General features: G+C 36.6%; 1 protein-coding gene across 1 annotated transcript in view; it reads right to left on the bottom strand.

Annotated features, from left to right (window-relative positions):
* Positions 1–15,786, bottom strand: part of INTS8 (integrator complex subunit 8) — a 47,938-nt gene that overhangs the window by 25,368 nt on the left and 6,784 nt on the right. The window contains exons 6-12 of the mRNA XM_060116253.1: positions 13,805–13,987; positions 10,685–10,792; positions 8,811–8,966; positions 6,016–6,116; positions 5,461–5,602; positions 672–742; positions 113–288 (exon numbers count right to left, since the gene is read on the bottom strand). Coding sequence (XP_059972236.1) covers positions 113–288; positions 672–742; positions 5,461–5,602; positions 6,016–6,116; positions 8,811–8,966; positions 10,685–10,792; positions 13,805–13,987 — 937 coding nt within the window. The remainder of the gene's footprint in view (positions 1–112; positions 289–671; positions 743–5,460; positions 5,603–6,015; positions 6,117–8,810; positions 8,967–10,684; positions 10,793–13,804; positions 13,988–15,786) is intronic.

Below are 15,786 nucleotides of genomic sequence, written 5' to 3'. Positions count from 1 at the left end.
AGGTAAATGTCTATTAATTACCAGCATTCGTGTAATCTGAAACAAATTAAGAGGATATCCTCAAATATACTGAGGGGCAGAATGTGCCAACATTTTAGCTAGCAGAGCTAACCTGGGATATCATAAAATGAAGTTACTGGTTTAATGCACAGATTTACTCTAGGGGATCTCTTCCTCATCTGATCAACAAGTAGCTTTCGTTCTTCATCTTTCAACAATGTAATGAAAAGCTCATGTGAAGAAATCATGAAAACATACTGCAGGTCTTCCAACCCCAGACACACATTCCTAGATCAGTAAGAAATATTATAAAACAAAAAAGTGTATAATTTTAGTTTGGGGAAAACAATCATATTAACCAATTTTTATTAATAAACTGTTTTAAAAACCACCATTCAATAACTGCACAACAATCATTTGAAACAGCTTTTAAAACTTCTTTTTGGTCCTTATTTAAAATTTGTGATTTCAATGCTACAATATACAAAGGAGTAACTGACAGAATCCTAAGTTTTATGTGGCTACACAAATCCAAACCATAACTGTTCTTAAATACCAATTCTTGCCTGGCTATAAGATAGGCAGGGCAAATCCAAAACGATAAGGAATAAAAGATATTTTTCTCACAGGACTAAGTTCAAAATTAAGAAAAAGAAAAGAAAGGCACTTACTTTAGAAAAGCAGCCATGTTTCCTTTCAAAGAATCTGAAGCTTTTTCTAAATTTATTGATCTTGAACATACCTAGGAATTTGAGTAATTTTTATTTGAATATGGGTACTTTAAAATAATTACACTACAGTCTGAAAACTTTAGATTTAAAAACAACTGAATTTTCCTTTCAAACATTATCAGTCACAGATCTGGTTAAGAAATTTAAGAGATGAGACCAAAGAATATGCAGTAAAGAATAATCTATATAGCATACGAACAAGACCTGCCGAAATTTACAAAGTACGCTGCCAAATTAAATGGAGTGATAACTTTAAGAATCAGTAGTTCCTGTCAGAAAAGCGAGAAAAGGGTCATCTTAGTTGAAAAGAATGATCGGTAATAGTTAAAGTATATAGAACCAACGGTTAAGAAGATAACCAAGGTTTAAAAACTAAACAATGAAAATAAAGAGTAACAGAAACCAGCTATGAAAATATTAGTTATCTAAAAATAATATCCTTATTCTGAGTTTATTATTATTCTGAGTTTATTCTGAGTTTATTAGATTAGGCTTCCTTCCCACACGTTATTTACAAGAAGTCAAAAAGAATATATTAGTGTAAAAGCTCCCTAACCTTAAGAAATTGTCAAATATTCTCTAATATGTTGACACAAAAATTAAATTATATAATGTTTATAGCAGCATTATTCATAAGAGCTAAAAAGTGTAAACAACCCTAAAGCCCATCAACTGATGAATGAACACTCAAAATACACATTGAAGAGCATATCCAGTCAATGGGATACTATTCAGCTATAAAAAAGAATGAAGTACTGATACACACTCCAACATGGACCAAATTTTTCAGGTTTTCAACATTAAGTGAAAGAAGTCAGTTATTTATATGACATGTCCAGAACAGGCAAATCTATAGAGACAAAAAGTAGATTAACAGTTGCCTAGGGTTGAAGGGATTGAGGGAAAATGGGAGATGACCGCTAATGGATAAGAAGTTTTGTTGCAGATGGGCAGAGAGGAATGATATGTTGTCAAACTGGCTGAGGTGATGGCTGCACAACTCTATGAACATACTAAAAATCACTGATTGTACATTTTAAATGGGTGAATTGTATGGTATGCAAATTACATCCCAATGAAGCTATGAAAAGAAAAAAAGGAATAATAGTATTTTTAATTACCATGCTCAGAAACAGTATCTTAAAGGTACTTTGCTCAGATGAATAGGTTATGCTATCAGTACATAACACATCTGAGCATCTTGGAGTATGTACAATATATTTACATTCTAATAATTTTGCCCCACTGTATAAATAAATTAAGTTTGCTATCATATGTAGGATCTTATGATAAATAATATTTTAGTGTTCTTTCATGAGATTGTTTATTCAAATACAGAGATGCATTGTACATGTGTCCTCATGTGTTTGGGAATATGTGGTAACTCTTGATAAGCAACATAACAGAGATGTTATGTGAATTCACCTCAACTTTTTAAAAATGAAAAATATGAAATAGGTGACATCTCTACAAATGCTATAAACACTGAAAAGATAACTAAAAACATTAATATTAATCAACTTTAGAATTTAGATAAAGTGGACAAATTCTTAGAAAAGAACTTCTCAAAACTAATCAAGAAAAAAGAACAGCAGATGAAATCACTGAAATTGAATCAATGCCAAAGATCTTCCCACAAAAAAAATCTCCAGGCCCAAATACATCATTGGTAAATTTTACCAAACACTGAAAAAAAGCAATGAGTCCATTTTCTTTTCCAGGCAAAAAGAAATGATCCATACCTCCATTTATTTATGAGGCACATGACCTTAGTAACAAAATCAAAGACAGGACAAGAAAGAAAAAAAACAGATGCATCAATCTCACACACGAATGTAAAAAAATCTTAAAGTATTAGCAAGCCAAATCCAGCAATATATATTAAAAACAATCATAACATGACCTAAAACTAATACAATGTTACATGTCAGTTATATCTCAGTTTAAAAAAAAGATCACAACCTAGTTGGGTTTATCCAGACAAGGTACTTCAACACTTAAAAATTAATATACTTCACTACATTAACCAATTAGAAGAGAAAAATTACGTGCTTATCATAATAGACATAGAAAAAGCATTTAATAAAATTAAAAATAATTCATGATTTTTTTAAAATAAGAGCCTTCCGTGAATTAAGGATAAACAGAAACTTCCTTAATCAGATATGGAGTAACTATAAGAAAAACCCATAATAAACATCATTCTAAACAGTGAAAGAGTACAAGCTTTTGAGACTAAGAATGAGACCAGGAAGCCCATCAGAGCCCTTTCTACCAAACATTGTACTGGAGATCATTGTCAGCACAGTAAGAACAAGTACACAGAAATAAAAATGAAAAGGCTAGAAAATGAAAAAACCAAAATGCATTATTTACAGATAAAGATAAATATTTAGAAAAACAAATGAACCTACAGATAAACAGAATTTTTAAGTTTAGCAAAGTAGCTGGAAACAAAATCATTATACGGAGTTCAACCATACCTCTATACCAATGCATAAACTATTTTCAAGTTCATAAAAAAAATATGGAAAAATTATAAAGCTTTAAAGGGCATTAAAGAACGCCTAAATAAATCAAAACCTATACCAGTTCACAGATTAGAATACTCAATATTGTAAAGATACTAATTTTTCACAAATTGGCTTTTAAAGGTAATGTAGTTCCAAACAAAAATCCAACAGGCTTATTTGTGAAACGACAATCTGAGTCAACTGTCTACAAGAAAACGCAAAAAGACAAGCATAACCAACACAACTTTGAAAAACAAGGTAGGTACTTCAGATGATATCAAGACAGGGATACAGATGTATGGGTAAACAAACAGAAAAGTGGTACAGAACACAGCCCAGAGACAGGCGCACACACATATGGATACTTGGCATTCAAGAGAGGTAGCACTGGAGATTGGTAAAAAAAGATGGAACTTTCAATAAATGGTACTGGAACAAGTGAGGAGAAAAAGGACATCAGACCCCCTACTTCATGTTAATACACAAAAATCAATCATAGGTGGGGTAAAGACCTAAATGTGAAAAGAAGGCTAAGCTCTAGAGCTTTTAGAAGGTAAAATATAGGACAATTTTCACGACTACAGGATATGAAAAGCTTTCTTAAACAAGACACAGAAATCCACTAATCTTTTCCTTTATGGAAAAGATGGATAAATTTTATTATATTAAAATTAAGAACTTTCAAAATAATAAAAAGTTAAAAGAGAAGTGAAATGCAGAAAAGATACCTGCAGTATTTAAAACTAGTAAAGGACAGAATATATTAAAAATTCCTGCAAAAGAAAAAAAAAAAGACAATTCAACAGAAAAATGAGGCATACCACTTGGAATGGGTACCTCAAAAGACAAAATCTAGGGCTTCCCTGATGGCGCAGTGGTTGAGAGTCCACCTGCCGATGCAGGGGACACGGGTTCGTGCCCCGGTCCGGGAGGATCCCACATGCCGTGGAGTGGCTGGGCCCGTGAGCCATGGCCGCTGAGCCTGCGCGTCCGGAGCCTGTGCTCCGCAACGGGAGAGGCCACAATGGTGAGAGGCCCGCGTACCGCAAAAAAAAAAAAAAAAAAAAAAAGACAAAATCTATATGTGCAAAAAATAAATGAAAAGCTGCTAAATTCCTCAGTAATAAAGGAAATGGATGTTAAAACCTCAACGAGATACCATTATACCATGACAGGAAATCTGACAATACCAAGTGGTGACAAAGATCCTGACCAACGAGAACTCTCATGCATGCTAGTGGCAAAAACATTTGGAAATTATATAGTAATATTGCAGATAAACCTTCTCCAGGAATGTAACAGATAAATCGTTATGTGGGTGCACCAGGATATATGTACAGTACGTCCTAAGAAGCACAATAGCCACAAATTGTAAATAACACAAATGTCCATCATCTTAAAAATAAATAAATAAATTGTGACATGGTCATATAATGTTGTAACACCTTACAGCAATGGAAAAAAAAAAAAAAACTGTACCTGCATACAACTTGAAAAAACATCTCAAGTATGTTCACTGAGAGACAAAGAATTTATTTTGTATGATTTCATTTATGTAAAGTTCAAAACAGGCAAATTAAAGAATATTCTTTAAGGGTACATACAAAGGTGATACAACTGTAATGAAAAGCAAGGAAATGATTATCACAAAACACAGGACAGTGGTTTCCACAAGGAGAGGCAGAGAGGGTTTGGTAAGGAGCATAAGAAGGACTTCCACAGCATTGGCAGTGTTGTATGTTTAGAACTAAATGGTATTAATTGCACTCTATGTACTCCTCTCAAGGTCTATTACATTAAGACTATTAAAGAAAGAGAAAGATCCAGTAGAAACACAGATTCTGGAGCTCACATGAGAGGCAAGAAGTATGATTCAAGGGTTTTTAGTGAGCAGGTGACTGAGGTTTTGGATGAGAATAAAAAGTGATATGAGAAGTTGAGTGAGCCAAGGACAAAACTTTTGTAAATAAAAACATTAACGGGAGAGCAAAAGAGAAGTCAGTGGAGGACTAAGGAAAACCCAGTGATGGAGGAGAACCAGAAAAGAGCTCCAGCAGAAGACAGGGTTGGAGATCATGGTCTATCAGTAGTAACAACTATCAGCCAGAGAGGCAAGTCAGACGAAGACAGAAAAGAGGGCACTGGATTTGGTAGCCAAGAGATCATTGGTAAACTTAAAGCAAAATTATAAATCAAAAGGGGAAAAAATGTCTTACCTCAAGAAGAAAGTCTATTTTCTCTTTATTAGGTCTAAGAAATAGCTGGTTAAATTGAACACCAATCGCTCTACCTTCCAATATATCACGGACTGTGTTACAGGCACAGACTTTAAAACAGATTTCATCTAGAGCTTCATTTCTGTAGAATACAAAAGCAGATACACTAATTTTTTTTTAATAAAAAGGAATATATTGCAAAACTAAAATCACAATAAGCCATTTATTCTTGAGAGGTAAGATCTTACAATATTCAGGCACGTTAGTAAATACTAAAGTCATGGGAAGGTCTTGAATTTATCAAGGGACAATTTAGCTATACAGATGAGGTAACAGAATCAAATTCTGCTATGTAAATTTTTTTCCCCAAGCACTTTTAAAATGGATTAGATGAACATTAAAGTGGCTCCTCTGGCCACGTTAACTTCCCATATACTAAAAAAAAGTGAAAGTATTGTGTCAGACATACAGGTAGTTTGGAGGGATGTTTTTGATAAATCTGAAATGCACACTTACCCTTTTATTCAAAAATCAAAAAGTAATTCACTTCCTTACCCCTGTTGAGATTTCTGAAAGAGCTCTCTCAGGACTGACTGCCGGAACTGCACAGGTAAACTGAAGGTTAAATTGTCTTCAGCGAAAATCTTTGTTACCTCCTAGAACACAGACACAAAATTGCATCCATTTCAAAAATCATGAAAGAATCTTTCCAAAAAAAAATTTTTTAATAAAATTTAAAGTCTTTCTATAATAGAAATTACATAGTGAAGAAAATCATTCAAACATCTTGCTAGGTAAAAAAAAAAAAATCTTGCTAGGAAAATCTTCTCCTTCTAAAATTTTAAAATTACGTTACAGATACAAATAGCACCCCCTCACCCTTTTTGAAAATTGAAGATCAAAAGTGAGAGGTGAGCGAAGAATCAATGAATAAGAAGTAATTCAGCTATGTTATTAGAGAGAAAGTTTTTAAATTCTTCTCATCCACTTTAAATAGGGGTTCAGGGACTTCCCTGGCGGTCCAGCGGTTAAGACTCTGCACTTCCACTGCAGGGGGACTAGAATCCCACAGGCCGCGCAGTGCAGCCAAAAAAATGGGGAAGGGTTCATACAACAAACTTTTTTTTTTTTTTTAAGATGTTGGGGGTAGGCATTTATTTATTTATTTATTTATTTAGGGCTGTGTTGGATCTTCGTTTCTGTGCGAGGGCTTTCTCTAGCTGTGGCAAGCGGGGGCCACTCCTCATCGCGGTGCGCGGGCCTCTCACTATCGCGGCCTCTCTTGTTGCGGAGCACAGGCTCCAGACGCGCAGGCTCAGTCGTTGTGGCTCACGGGCCCAGTCGCTCCGCGGCATGTAGGATCCTCCCAGACCAGGGCTCAAACCCGTGTCCCCTGCATTAGCAGGCAGATTCTCAACCCCTGCGCCACCAGGGAAGCCCCCCATACAACAAACTTTTTAAAACACTAAAATAATTCATTAAAAATAATCCATCTAAATATAACATGTTAAAAAACTATTCTAATCAATTTAAATGGTTTAAAATATATTATTTAGTGAATTACAGAAACACCCATATTATTAGAGTCTTTTTCTGTTCTTTATTAACTCTTTATCTCTTTATCAATGGAAGAGAGAAAGAAGGGGTGATAGCGTGGGGATTTCTGGAAACAGCTAAAGCTAATCAGCTCTACCACAAAAGCACTGACCATAATGGTTTCAAAACTATAAAGCAACCACTGTTTCACCTCCATAGCAAAACACAGGCTACACAGGGGCAAGTAAGCCACTTCCTAAATGTGAGAAGACATATTTGTTACAACTGTTCAGTAACTACTTCATCAGCACAAAACAAAAATATATAGTTAATACAAACAGAATCTTATTACCAAAAAACAGAAAAAGGTAAACATGATTTCTAAGATACTCCTGCATATATAACTGAAGTGATAAATTTCAGAGTTGCAACAAAATTGCTCTTTTCCCCTTCCTAGCTACCCATTACACTACTTTCTGAGTAACACATTTTGGCACTTTATTGGATTCACAGTAATATGTGCCTATGTATGACTAATATTTCCAAGGTCTCGTTTGCACAGGTCTTACCATTCTAGGGACCTTCTTAAAGATTCTATATCTTATCATAATTGATCCCCACCCTCCATAAGCCTGTACTAGGAATACGTAACTGAAAGATCTCTAGTGTTTAATAACTTCATCTGTAGCTGAAATCTATCTTCAAGAAAGTTTAATTTTCTTCCCTAGGGCAAAGCAGAATTTGCAAAAAAGAGGCCAGAGGGAGGGAGAGGAAGTACTTATCCCCTCTCTTCTATTTTCTTTGAAAAAAAATAAACTCTAGTTGAGAAAACTGAACTAAAAACCTAGGCTAAAAGTCCATTTGGAGACACAAAACTAAAGGTATGCTATAGCTTTGTCATTTCATAATTTCTGTTTTGAATTAAATAACATGAAGGCACTGTTCACTTCCTAGAATGAAGGCTTTCCAAGAAAGATTTTAAAAGTACAAATTCTAATTCCCAGTGATTTTCATTACAAAACTAAAGATATATACACAGAGGGTGCAATAAAAATCTCAACAGACTCATTTAAGCCCTTTTCATGATTAAAACTGAGATGATGACCAGACTCCCTGGCAAAATGGGCTACGTAATAGACTATCCAAACCTACCAAAACCGCTCTGCTCACTTTCTCCTTCACTCTTAATGTTTGCAGTGGCTAATAAGGCAGGGTTACAAGGCCATACTTTCAGATCAGACACAAGACTTTAGGCTCCATAAAACTAAAAGTTCTCTACCTGTAATTTTAAAAGTTCTGCCTACAGAGTTTCTTACAGAATGTACTTAAAATGGGCAAATTCTATACCTTCAAGAAAGGAGAATTATCAATAATGAGTCAACATCTGTCCAGCGGTTTGCCTTAGAGTTTATAAACTATAACTTCTCATTTGATTCTCATAAGAAGCTTAATTTTTTTTTTGCGGTACGCGGGCCTCTCACTGTTGTGGCCTCTCCCATTGCGGAGCACAGGCTCCGGATGCGCAGGCTCAGCAGCCATGGCTAATGGGCCCAGCTGCTCCGCGGCATGTGGGATCTTCCCGGACCGGGACACGAACCCGTGTCCCCTGCATCGGCAGGCGGACTCTCAACCACTGCGCCACCAGGGAAGCCCAGAAGCTTAATTATTATAATTAAACTATTTTATAGGCCAATCTGACAGTCTGGCTTGCCCTAAATGGCACAACTGTAAATGGTGGTGTCAGGATCTGAACTCAGCTGTCTGGCTTCCAGTGCTTTTCGATTACACTATTGTATCCCCATCACACATCTTACCTGATAGTTGCCAGATCTCAAACAAATATGGACTTGACTATATGGAGTCAATTGCTGAGATGCACTATCAGAAGAAGGTACAAGAACACCACACGCTTGACAATAGCCAGCTAACCGCTTCTCATCTATGGTACAATGAAGAGATAATGAACCTATCTGTAAAGTAAGAGGTATATATCATTATTCATCAGTGTAATAGAAATAGTCTAGCACCCATTTAGTGCATTTTAACAGTACAAGAAAATGCTAATGGAAAATTCAGGGCTGGAGGAACCATAAAAAATTAAAAGGTTTAGAGCAGGGGTCAGCAAAATATTGCTCACAGGCCAAATCCAGCCCATGGCTTGTTTTTATAGATTTCTTGACCTAAGAACAATTCTTAGGGTTGTAAAGGCGGGAAAAAAACCATAACAACAAATTAGACTATACCACAGAAACTGTATATGGCCCACAAAGCCTAAAATATCTATTATTTAGTCCTTTACAAAAAAGTTTGCTGACTCCTGGTTTAGAGTTTTCAGGCCAACATAAAGGTAGACATTATTATTACTCTATGTAGGTATGAAAATTAAGATACTAACAAAGAGTGGACACTGTTAAAAACAAGCTTAAAATATTTTAAAATACATGTACTTGCAGAGATTTAAATGGGGACAGCAAAGAAAACTCAATCTTCACTCAACTGGAATAAACAGAAATGCTTCCATCAAAACAGAAAAAAAATTTTAGAAGACACACTTTTTTAAAAAATTGAAGTTTTAAACTACTATACCTGAAATGCCATAAAATTAGAAATCTGATGAGTGCCCCAGACAAAGTAAAATGGGGATTCCCAATAAAGTAAATCTCTAGTACATTTAATCAATGTCTCTGGTGAAGAAAGGAAAGATTGAAGTGGGAATTTTTCTGGGCACCAGGCATACAGAAACCTAGTTATATACTTTAAAATTCAGTTTTCTGAATCACAAAAAGAAAAATGCAAACAACAAACACATGAAAATGTTTACCCTACTAGGAACCAAGGAAATGCAAATCTTTTTTTTTTTTTTTTTTTTTTTTTTTTTTTTTTTGCGGTACGCGGGCCTCTCACTGCTGTGGCCTCTCCCCGTTGCGGAGCACAGGCTCCGGACGCGCAGGCTCAGCGGCCATGGCCCACGGGCCCAGCCGCTCCGCGGCATGTGGGATCTTCCCGGACCGGGGCACGAACCCGTGTCCCCTGCATCGGCAGGCGGACTCTCAACCACTGCGCCACCAGGGAAGCCCGGAAATGCAAATCTTTAAAAGATATTCTAGATCACATCAAATTAGCAATTAAAAAAAAATTCACTGCTGATTGGAGTGCCTTTGGAGAAATGTACCTAGCAAGCAATTTGGCTTTACATATTACATCCTTTAAAAAAATAATGACCATTGACATGGTAATTCTACTTGCAGGAATTTAACTTGAAAGTATCTAAAGTCCAAACAAAAATTTATGCTTGGAGATATAAATTTTGCAACTTTATAATAAATAAAAACAGTAAACAATCTAAATGCCCAAACATTAGGAAAATGAAATCACAGCACAACTATACAACAGAATAGAATACATTTAAAATATCTACTCAAATATTTAAGCAAGATGCAAAATAGTATATTACAGCATGAGCTTAACTGTATAAAAACATAAAGAATAAAAACTGGAAACAAAATAAGCTAAAACCACGAAAGGGGTATTACAGATTTTTTTTGATGTTTTCACTACTTTTTTGAACTACCAAATTTACAACAATGAACACTTACTGGGTTTTTTTATCATCAGAAAAATTAAAGCCAAAAAACATACAGATGGTTTAAAGGACTGAAAATCATATGCCTGTTATGATTGTATTTACCTCTGCAATTAGTTCTTTGGTTCTAAAAAATTTTTCTCTGGCATTTTCATAGACAGCTGGATTTGTAGAGCCTTGCTGGAAGTATGCTGCACCCAAATCGTAACACACCTAAAATGGTAATGAATACCGATTTGCTCAGTAATTTTTCAGGAACTTAAGAGCTGACAAAACCCAAAGGCATCTTCATCTCGGCAAAACACAGGTACACATACAGCGAAAAAGAAAAAACCATTTCAATGAGCAGTGAAACAATCAATGTTCTTAGTCACAAGCAACAGAAGTCAACTCTGACTGAATTAAGCAGAAAACAGATTCACCCTCAGGATGTCAGGTGGCCTTACAGAGTTAGTGGGAAAGCCAAAGAATCAGGCTTGGAAAACAAACAGGGGAAGGGAAGCGAGCAGCCAGAACAAGAGCCAAAACTGATGCAGTGAAACACCGCTGCAGCCGTCTCAACACTAGACTCCACAGATCATGTCACCTGCAGCCACCAGCACTAGACACTGAAAGCAGCAGCTCCACTCCTGCCAGGGCTGCCCCTGGAGGCTAGACTTTACTGTCACTGTTGCTGCTGGTTCACCATCACAACCATTATCTACCCTCCCCACTTCACTGACTTGCTAGCTAGCTCCTAATTCAGTCTGAACTAAATGGATCTGTCTGTCACACCTATGTGACATACTTGCCCTGGAGCAGGATAAGGGCTAGAGGACGCTAGTGTCTGGAGTTTTCAGTTTTATTATAGGAAACAGGCTCTGCCCCCCATCAAGTCTCAGAAGGTAGGGGGTTCTTCTAACATAGAATAGGGGGACAGCCACCGGGGTGTCTCTCCAAAAGGGATAGAAGGGGCAAATGTCTACTATCACAGAACTTGCCAGAATAAAATATTGAGAAATTGGAATGACTATAAAACGATAGTGCATTTCCAGTTGTCTTTTTCTAATAGAACCTGTATATTTTTCCAAGAACGTTCATAAATTGATACCTAGATTTACTGAATGCAGAACTCAAAGACTAAGTTCAACTTGGCCATTTTATGAACAAGAACACTAAGGCCCAGAAAGTGACATCTCTGCTTAAAAGCATATAACCAAATACTGGCAGAGCCCAGACTTGAAGCCAGATCTCTAGGTTCCTAATACTCTATCTCAAATTTACTCTACACAAGGCTGACTGATCTGTCTTCTCAATATGACTTTCTTAAAAAGCCTTCGAATTATTCCCCCAGGTAAGAGAAAGTTCAAACCCCAAGGCCTGATCTTCAAGGATCTCAGAATCTGGACTAATTTCTCTCTCCAAACCTCTCTATTCTCCTCTATTTCAATCACACCAGTTTTCTCAATTCCCCATTCACATCAGATCTACAAATGAACTTCATTCCACACCCCGTATTTCCATTTACACCAAAGCAACCTTAGCCAACAGATACTCATTCCCCCTCTGAACTCCTAAGCTGTAATAGTCTCTGGTACTCATGACTGAACTACTCTTTACTGATATGCATTATAGATACTATTCTGCCCTGTTCAACAAATCAAGATTAATTCTTCTCAGCCTCTAGAATACTGCTTTGCACTATTTAATCCACATTTAATGTTGGGCTGATTATCATTCTAGAGCACTTCCTTCCATCTAGGGTAAAAGAGTGCTAAAGAAATTTTTAAAAATAGTATGTGTGTGTATACATAATAGAGAAAGATTTGAACACACATAAACACACATACATATGCATACGTATTACAGTTACATATAATTCCCCTTTCCAGGCAGAGTGCAAGATACCAAAAAGATACTTTCAAGTATAATTATACTGACTAGCCATTAAAACAAGTCTAAATTCTACAGTTAAGAGGTGGTCAATAGGTTAAAACAAAAACAACAAAAAAAACAAATCTGATAATGAAGCTGCCCTGAAGGACAGTAATACTTTTGGTTTAACTAAGGAAAAATTTAAGATTTTTCTTTTGAGTCAGGTAAATTTTAGTAACATAAAGACTGCAAATGCACTTTAAACATTAACATGCCAGGAAATGAGTATCAGTACTCATTTGCTATTCAAAAAACAGAAATTATGGCTCAGCTATGTAATTAAAAGAATATTTGATAGGGTTAACCTAGCACATTTATGTAAGAGTTCTGTTTTTTCAGGTCATATCATCCACTACATTGTGAAAATCAGACATGTTACCAAGACTTTTAAACAGACTCAGTGAGTATAAGATATGAAAGCACCGGAAACCTCCTACATGGAAGTTTCATTGACCATTTAAAGTGGTTACCAACGTCAATGCCTCTTGACTCCTCCTCCTACTGTACAAGACTCCAGCTTAACAAGTCTTGAAAAGGGATTATTTTCAACTCCAGAACCAGCTAATCTGAAAAGGTACCTCCGAACCCTTTAAAGTCAGAGCTACTTCTGCCCTTTCAGGATTGGGAAATAGGGATTAAAGAAGTTATGCCAACTCACACAATGAACATAGAATGTAAAAAGAACACAGAATGTAAAAGGCTAGTGGCCCTCTCTAGGCAATCATCAAATATTTTTAAATTTTTATTATACTCAAGATTCTGGGCTGGAAAGTGAGAAAGAGGCAAATATATTAAAAAAAGAGACCTCAAAGAGTTTACTATCCAGCAGGGAAAAAGAAGACATCAATACAAAAAATATCTAACAACAAACAACAACTGAAAGCAACAAAGGAACTACAGCACAGAGTTACAGAAAGCAGGCAACCTTAAGATCTTTGAAAAACTAGGTGTTTCTCTAGTAGCCCACATTTTTCAAAGTCTAGTACAATATTAGTTTTGTTTTGTTTTTTTGGTATGATTAGATTTCTAATATGAATGAACTGTAAATTAGTTACATACTCACTGCATTGTCAGTCTCCTAAATACAACTGGGAAACCAGTTCAGAGACAAAAGATCAAACGAAATTTTCCTTCCATTTCTTTTAGAAAAATTTCAAGTGAGGTCTTATAAAATTCACAAATTAAATACAATACAAAGTCTTAATAGCATCTGAAGTCAAAATCAAAGGGACAAGGGCAGAAATAAATTCTAATTAAAAACAAGATTTTCCAAAAATTTGCCATGCATTGATTAACTACTGAAATAAATACCTGGCACTGCATCTCCTCGGTTTTGATTTTCAATCCAACAGTGGAACTCTCAGTCTCTCCATTTACCACGCCTGGCTCCATGGCCAATAAATCTAGCGTTCTCATCGTGTGGACATAAAGATCCTTGTTTAACTTAAGGGCTGCCTCTAGTACCAAGATAGAATCAGAAGCTTGTTCTTTTAGCTACAAAAGTTCAACAAACAAATTATTAAAATACAAAAATGGCAGCACTGGACTATAGTAACCAAAAAATATTTACAGGATACTTACTAGCTTAGTGTATTAATCTATTTTAAAAACGTTTCTAACATAGCAGGAGTGCAATTATATTTGTTAAAATTATCTTAAAAAAAAAAAAAAAGAGGGACTTCCCTGGTGGTCCAGTGGCTAAGACTCCACGCTCCCAGTGCAGGGGGCCTGGGTTCGATCCCTGGTCCGGGAACTACATCCCACATGCCGCAACTAAGAGTTTGCATGCTGCAACTAAAGATCCTACATGCCACAACTAAAAGATCCTGCACACAGGGGCCTTCTCTGGTGGCACAGTGGTTAAGAATCCGCCTGCCAATGCAGGGCACACGGGTTCAAGCCCTGGTCCAGGAAGATCCCACATGCCGCGGAGCAACTAAGCCCATGCGCCACAACTACTGAGCCTGCGAGCCACAACTACTGAGCCCGCATGCCACAACTACTGAAGCCCGCAGGCCTAGAGCCCGGGCTCTGCCACAATAGAAGCCACCGCAATGAGAAGCTTGCGCACCACAACGAAGAGTAGCCCCCGCTCGCCACAACTAGAGGAAGCCCGCGCACAGCAACGAAGACCCAATGCAGCCAAAAATAAATAAATAAAAAATTTTTTTTAAAAAAAGATCCTGCACACGGCAACAAAGATCCCAAGTGCCACAACTAAGACCCAGTGCAGCCAAATAAATAAATAAATAAATTTTTTTAATGAAACAGTAGGTTCCTATTGTGAAATTAGAAAACACATATTGGAAAAGATTGATGTCTTTCTTCTATAAAAAAGTTAATAATGAAAAATGTTTTAAAGATTTGCACAGTTCCACTGATTTATTCAAGAAATGTTTTGTATGCTTCAATGTGCCAGCCACTTTTAGTAGGCATTAGATAATAATATTAAAATGATGTAGGTTTTTTGCTTCTACATTAAAAATACATTATCTGTTGTACATAGATACAGACTGTCTCTTATCTTCCTTCTCCTCTCCCAGCCCCTGAACTTTAGTTGTTATCTTTGGCACACTGTAGGTGTTAAATAAAGAATTACAGAGATCATTTTTAAATTAAGGGAACTACTGTGTTTCTACTTTTATACTGACTAGAACAATTAAAAAATAATTGTATTTTTCTGACTACAGAAGTAGGTCTAGGGAATTCCTTGGCAGTCCAGTGGATAGGACTCAGCGCTTTCACTGTCGGGCCCCGGGTTCAATCCCTGGTTGGGGAACTAAGATCCCGTGAGCTGTGCGGCACAGCCAATAAAAATAAAAATAAATTAAGAAAAAAATTTTTTAATTAAAAAAATAAAATTTTAAAATATAATGCATGTTTACTGTAGATTTTGGGAAGAACATAAAAGAATATAAACATATCACCTATAAGAGTGATTTCTCACATCTGCTAAAGTACTGTGAAATATTTGACAACAGAATTGGTGGTAAAGCACTCTCACTAACATTAAAAACATGTACAGGGACTTCCCTGGTGGTGCAGTGGTTAAGAATCCGCCTGCCAACGCACGGGACACGGGTTCGAGCCCTGGTCTGGGAAGATCCCATATGCTGCGGAGCAACTAAGCCCGTGCACCACAACACTGAGCCTGCACCCTAGAGCCCGCAAGCCACCACTACTGAAGCCCGTGCACCTAGAGCCCGTGCTCTGCAACAAAGAGAAGCCACCACAATAAGAAGCCCACGCACCACAATGAAGAGAAGCCCCCATTTACCGCAACTAGAGAAAGC

This window comes from Mesoplodon densirostris, chromosome 13 (assembly GCF_025265405.1).
Source record: "Mesoplodon densirostris isolate mMesDen1 chromosome 13, mMesDen1 primary haplotype, whole genome shotgun sequence".
Taxonomy (NCBI): domain Eukaryota; kingdom Metazoa; phylum Chordata; class Mammalia; order Artiodactyla; family Ziphiidae; genus Mesoplodon; species Mesoplodon densirostris.
Note: the sequence above shows the minus strand (reverse complement) of the source record. Positions and strands in the feature narration are given on the sequence as shown.